Source organism: Diuraphis noxia, unplaced genomic scaffold (genome assembly GCF_037042655.1).
Source record: "Diuraphis noxia isolate RWA-SAM2 unplaced genomic scaffold, SU_Dnox_SAM2 contig0001, whole genome shotgun sequence".
Lineage (NCBI taxonomy): Eukaryota > Metazoa > Arthropoda > Insecta > Hemiptera > Aphididae > Diuraphis > Diuraphis noxia.
In genome coordinates, this window is record NW_028301711.1 from 81,997,609 (window position 1) to 82,004,247 (window position 6,639).

The following is a 6,639-nucleotide window of genomic DNA, read 5'->3' on the forward strand; positions in this document are numbered from 1 at the left end:
AATAACATTACCTATAAATTATATTTTAATTTTTAAGTAAATATTTTCAAATATTAATATTTTAGTATTTTACATACTCATGACTTTAGTTATAATTTAAGAAATTACTTCAAAATTAAAAATACTAATTTTAATATTTAAAACACTTTATATGAGTATATGTCACTTGTCAAACACATAATGGAAGAATGCTCACAATGTTCTAGAACTCTCCTAACCTCAACAGCGCTGGGCAAAAGTCAAACTCCAAAAATAATAGCATTTTTAAGTACCACTAATATCATTAAAACATTTTAACTTTAAAACTTGTATATAAATTATGTAACATCTAATCTTAAGAAAAATACCATGTAAAAATTAATGTCAAGCTAATAACCTAAGTTTTTGAAGCCATATTTTTTAAAATAAAATTAAAAAATTAATAAAACCAAGTAAGAAGAGAAATGTACGTTTTATTTATTGTGTGTAAATGATTACAAAATAGACTAACGAAACATAAAGCATAAGACGTTAGAACACTCCTTACTAATGCATTTATGGCTGGCATTTTAAAAATTTTTACAATTTATTAATAAAATTTGAGAAGTTGTGTATGTAGTATAATATGTAATACATCTTATTAAGCATGTTTTATATTCACTACCAACTAATTAGGTACTATTACTATTTTTTCAACATTTATTGGTAACTATAAATTGGTATAATAACTATATAAGGTACGTTAAATATCAGAAAAAAGGCTGTTAAGGTTGTGCTTCAAGATGTATTATAATAATTAGTATTTATTCAAATTAAATGAGGGTGCAAGACTTTTTTGTTTAATACTTACAATTATAGTTAATTTTAATGGATTTCTGTTAGAACATGAATATTTTAAACAACTTTGACTCACTCTTTTGATATGATTTATAATGTTAGGTATGAGGTTAACTATGATTTTATAAGCATTAGAAACTCAAAATAAATTCAAAACTCATTAGAATAAGGTTTTTATCAATGCAAAAATGAAAAACCTATAATAGTTACAAATGAAATACTTAACAAAAATAAACAGAACTGTCAAAGATAGACGATAACAGTTTTTGTTTTATTATTATTCCTAGGATGCACTAGGGTGGAAAATATATTCTTGAATTTCTAAAGCTAAATAATTGAAATACTTGCTCATGTTGTAACAGATTTGAAACTATCGTTCCTTTGAATTAGGTAAGAATTTAAATTACTCTGAAATTTTATTTGATAACTGGTTATAACAAGTGATAATAAACATTTCTAAAATTCTGATTAATCAATATTCATTTATTATGTCACACACTTAAAGACATTTAGAATCCTTGGACATCCTGTATGATGTATGATGTATTTAACAGTTTTGTGATAAGAAAATATTAAAATACAATTTATTCACATATTAGGCACTGGTAATAAAGGGGATTGATATTTAAATACAAGCTGAAGCTCAAGTCAACCTATACATATCAGTTGGAATACAAATATATAATATTATATATATTTCATTTAAACATTTATATTAAATTAATTTGGATTTATTTTTTTGTATCTTTAGTTTGTTTTTATGGTAAATTACTTTGGCAGATGACATAGTTTCAGATTCTGATTTTGAAGCTTCGAGAAGATTTGAACAGGTATGGGGTTCTTGCACCACTGAAGTGTCCTTAGGTTTTACTAAAATAATTTAGTTAATTAATAAATGTACATAGTTATGTAAATATAATATGAACCTGTTTGTAGCTTCTCCAATTCAATTATTTTCTTTTTAAGTCCCAAGATTTCTTGTCTTGTTTTAAACATAGTAATAGCATTATTTTCTTCTTGAACCAGTTGGAATAACATATTAACTTTTGTTTGATAATATTTTTTCAATTCCATGAATTTCTTTTCGATTGATAAATGAAATTCTTGATAATCGTTATTTAAAGACACAATAGTATGCCTTTGTCTATCATTTATTGACTAAAATATTATTAAATTTATAATTATTAAAAAGAAAAACTTGCAACATTGAATAAGAAAAAAAATAAAAATATTTGTTGATAAATAAACTCACATCAAGCTTAGATATGATTTCATCATTTTCTCGTCCAGATTCTTTTAAATCCACAACTTTGATAAAATAATGTACCAACAACTTCTTTAGTTCATCTATACTTAAAGTTGACAGGCACTTCCAGAAAACTGTTGTTTCATTTGAATTCTGTAAACAAATAATTCCATGCATATAACATAGTTTTTTTTTTTTGTAATATCTAGATACTATATTATGCTAATGCAGAAATGCATTAGTGTTATTATTACCATTTGAATGAAATGTAATAAATTTGAATCATTATTGCACATATTATTTTTTAATTCAATTAAATAATCTATGGAATCAATTGCTTCATCGTTTTCTAAATATTTTCGAATATCTTCTTTTGTTAAATTATTTTCCTTGAAAACAAAATTATAAACAGAATTACAATCATTTATGCTTATAAATAAGCATGTATGTTATAAAAAGAGGATGCTACACTCGCATTTGTTGTCTCCATTTTACAAAGAAACAACATAACAATAACTGTTTTGCACGGGATAACTTTACTCTCTGTTTATTTATAGTGAAATCGCCAAAATCTCACAATGTGTAGGGAAGAACTCTAGTCTTTATTTTTTTTTAATGTAGCAATGATGAAACTATTTTTCATGTTCATAAAATAAATAAACTTAATATCTTATTAAATAAAAACCCTTGTAAAAACCTTTTGATATTTGGGATTGAACATTCCTCTAGGACGTGAACTTAAAATTTCATTTCTCATATTTTGTAAATCCAAAAATTCTTTTTTTAGATTATCATTTCTAATTAAATTTGATGATGTATGGACTCTACTTTTTTCAACACTCGATAAAACCTGAAATTGCATATAAAATATATAACAAATTGTTTTTAGTTAATTACATTAACATAAAATTAACATTCTTTACTTACACCCAAATTAGATAAATCAGTTTTCAATTGATTAATTCGCTTTTCATGTTGTATTAGTAGTAATGAAACTTCTTGTTTACTTTTTATTTGGTTATTTAATTGGTCATAAAACATTTTTAAGCGATCATTAGAAGTTTTTAAAGCAATTTGATATTGTAGTAATCTAAAATAAAATATTATTAGTATTTATTAAAACAAATTTACAATTTATATGTAAATACTTCTCAGTACTATCACTGGCAATTTTTATAATATCATCCATTTTTTTAATTTTGTCTTCATATCGTAATAGCCTATTATTGGTTTGCTCCCCATAATCATTCTCTTTACTAGTTCCATCACCATAACTTGTTTTTGACATTTTATTTGACTTGTTTAACTGACTTAAAATTTTTTTATATTTTTTGTTTATTCTATTGTATTCTTTTTGAACTTTTTCTTTTGCATTACATCTAATTTCTGCATAGCTGGCAGTTTCACTAATGAAATTTTTCTAAAACAATTTTAATTTCAATGATTTATACAATATGTACTTAAAAAAATAATAGTTAAAAATATGATAAAAATAATGACATGATTACCTTAATTGATATAATGTCTTCTAAGTGTTTAATATTTATTTTTAAACCATCCTCATTAATAGAAATTATACTCAATTCTTTTCTTTTTAAATTTACTTCTGCTGTTAAAGTTTTTAATTCTTCTCGCAGTTTTGTAACATTATCTAAACTATTGTTACTATTAACACAATCTAGTAAAATATGTTGACTTGGATTAAATTCAGAATCTAAAAAGTGTATTAAAACAATTCAAGTTATAATAATAAATAATCTTTTGATAAGCAATGAAGATTATGTATATTTTTAAAAACATTGGCATGGAGAGTGTTGACATATTGTAGGTAAAATAATGTGTTCGACAATAGTATTGTTTGATAGGATTATAAATAGTTTTACTTAGAAATCATTGTAATTATTATGAACATCTATTTAGGATGTATTTATACGCTATTTCTAAAAAGTAAAAATGAGACATACCTAAATATACATCATAACTCTAAATTTTCTATTTTTAATCCTCTCTTTGAGTTTTTATATTTAATTGTAAATTATAATGTTGAATATCCATATTAAATCATTAATATTATACATGCGCATAGATAGATAGGGCCATTGAGAAATATCCAATGAGCTAAGTATTAATGAGTTAACGGGGCTGCTACTACACTACATACTAATGATTAGTTGTAGACTATTTTTTCTAATAGGTTTATCAAATTACTTTTTCATAGTGAGCATTGCAAAAAAAAAATAGGTAACTATAGTCAATATTATAAATTACAAATATGTTTTGTTTGCACCACAAAAACTGAATATTAAGTAATAACTATTGTTATTTATATGCATGTAATCTTGTAATCTTGCACACAAATACAATCATCATAATTATGTAACATGCTAATAAAATATAATAATTATTTATTTATTTTACGATTAGGGTTGGCATTTAAATTTATTTGAGAAAAATGTAATTAAGTAATACATTTTTAAAATTGTTAAATATCAAGAGATATACATACTACATACTCACGTGTTATCTCTGTCTTACATAATGCAAAACACAGGAAAAACTGGTTATTGTGGGTAATAATACCCAGACTATAGTCCAAGCTAAGCAACTAAATTTTTACAGTTTTTTAGTTCTGACATCAAAAACATTATAAACAACATTGCACGGTAAATTATTTTTTCTTTATAGTGTGAAAATTTAGTTGCTTAGCTTTGACTACAGTCTGAAAAAGTATTACCCACCAAAAACAGTTCTTGTTGTTTTGCATTTGTAAGAGGAAGACTACATATATTGGTGAAGAGTACCTCGACTGTAGCTCCTCTTCAATAATTAAACAAATATTATAATAGTAGTTTGGTTAGAGAGGACTTATATTTTAATATTATAATTACTGACTAATTTAATCAGTAAAATAAAATAAAATCGTGGCATATCATTATGCAATCTATTTCGTCTATAGTGTTTTCCACACAAGTAGCTTAATATTTATTTAACCAAACCTGTCTGAAATCTCAATCCATTCTTGCACATGTATAATTAATAATTGCTTTTGTTATTCTATATATTATGACAGAAAAATAAAATGGTATAAAATTGCTAATACTTAATAATTTCAACATGAGCATGATATATTATTATTATATATATAATTTTTATTCAATCCAAAAAACTATAGTAAATTAGTATACATTTAAACAATATAATATGTAATAAAAGTATAGATACACTAATTTAACATTGAATGAAAAGGTAACATAATCAATAATGTGTCTTTATTTTTGTTATTTTATTTTATTTTATAAATTAGGTAAGTGTCTTGAGGTATAAGAAAAAAATACTAGAGATTTTTCTTTAATTTAATAGGTTACTTAACTAATAAATTAATGCCATTGAGTCAAAACATTCTGAATAATACTCACGGTCGACATTATGATTGAGTTCATCAGGTAACTGATTGATACTTGTTCTGATGACATAGTCAAATCGAAAATTGACGTACTTGTTGTAAGTGTTAAACACGCTTATTAACTTTTGATCGAATTTAATTTCATTTATTACACTATCGATGTCTACACCCATTTTTTTCACTCGACTAAATGGATTGCGAATTGGTAACGGTCTTAGGTTTTTTGTGAGTAATTCTGAGGTTGAATTCATTACGAATAATTCCTTCAAATTCACTATAAATTGATACGTAATAAAAATTGTAATAGAAGTAGTAGTATTAATAATAACAATAGTAACACAGATATAAAGTAAGAATTTATAAAACTATAAAATCATAAATACAAATAATAATAATTAATAATGTGTAGGAAACTAGGAAATTAGTAAATATCGTACATTACGATCATAAACGCTTATCACGGTCCGTTATCGCTAGCATCCCTCAGAAACGTCCGTTATTCCGTATTCGCGACGGCGACGGTTCCTCCTTCCGGTTACGATTGGCGGCACCGCGCCCGAGCGCAAATAAAATATTACGCACAATATAAATTCTATAGATACAGTAATATCAAATGACACAATCATAACGAATCGCTGTTGGGGCGTTGGGCCGAATATTGTCCGTCAGCAACTTTGAGAAAATCTGTAATATGCATTTACGCATAACCGTAATCGTATTTTTTCTAACAATCGAGCACTTATAATACAACATAACATGGGCGTCCCCAGGGGGGGGGGCAAGACGGGGCACTTGCCCCCCCACCCCTGGAAAAATGTTATTTCCACAGCAATTGGTAAAATTCTGGTACCTATATAATAATGTTTTTAATGTTTTAATTGTAATAATAATACCTAACTAATTGTAATGTTTTAATTCATAATTGTAATAATGATGAAACACAATAATTTACTATAAATAAAATGTATAAAAAAATGTTCATTTATTTTTAAAATTAATTCCCCCCGCCCTCAGAAAAATGTCTGGGGACGCCCATGCAACATATTTATAGGTGTCTGCGGTCTGTTGTCTACCGCCTGTAGGTCGGGGTCTCGGGGATCACCCATGCAGGACACGTGCTGACTGTCTATACCAGGGGTGGCCAAACCTACACAGGCAGCGGATGAACCAAAAG

General features: G+C 25.8%; 1 protein-coding gene across 1 annotated transcript; it reads right to left on the reverse strand.

Moving 5' to 3' along the window:
* Positions 1–1,278: 1,278 nt before the first annotated feature.
* On the reverse strand, positions 1,279–6,138 carry LOC107168021 (uncharacterized). Its single transcript, XM_089217356.1, has 10 exons — positions 5,903–6,138; positions 5,479–5,739; positions 3,571–3,776; positions 3,211–3,482; positions 2,990–3,152; positions 2,760–2,912; positions 2,317–2,451; positions 2,069–2,215; positions 1,743–1,974; positions 1,279–1,686 (listed from the first exon to the last, which is right to left on the reverse strand). The coding sequence occupies exons 2-10, from the start codon at positions 5,714–5,716 to the stop codon at positions 1,532–1,534; spliced, it is 1,701 nt and encodes a 566-aa protein (XP_089073482.1). The 5' UTR covers positions 5,717–5,739; positions 5,903–6,138; the 3' UTR covers positions 1,279–1,531.
* Positions 6,139–6,639: the final 501 nt, after the last annotated feature.

What these genes read in the sequence shown, in the direction of transcription:
- LOC107168021 (XM_089217356.1), bottom strand. Translation starts at nt 5,716, where the DNA reads ATGAATTCAACCTCAGAATTACTCACAAAAAACCTAAGACCGTTACCA. An exon ending in AAGACATTATATCAATTAAG is followed by an intron (nt 3,483 to 3,570) that starts GTAATCATGTCA and finishes AAATTGTTTTAG; the next exon opens with AAAAATTTCATTAGTGAAAC. An exon ending in GCCAGTGATAGTACTGAGAA is followed by an intron (nt 3,153 to 3,210) that starts GTATTTACATAT and finishes ATTTTATTTTAG; the next exon opens with ATTACTACAATATCAAATTG.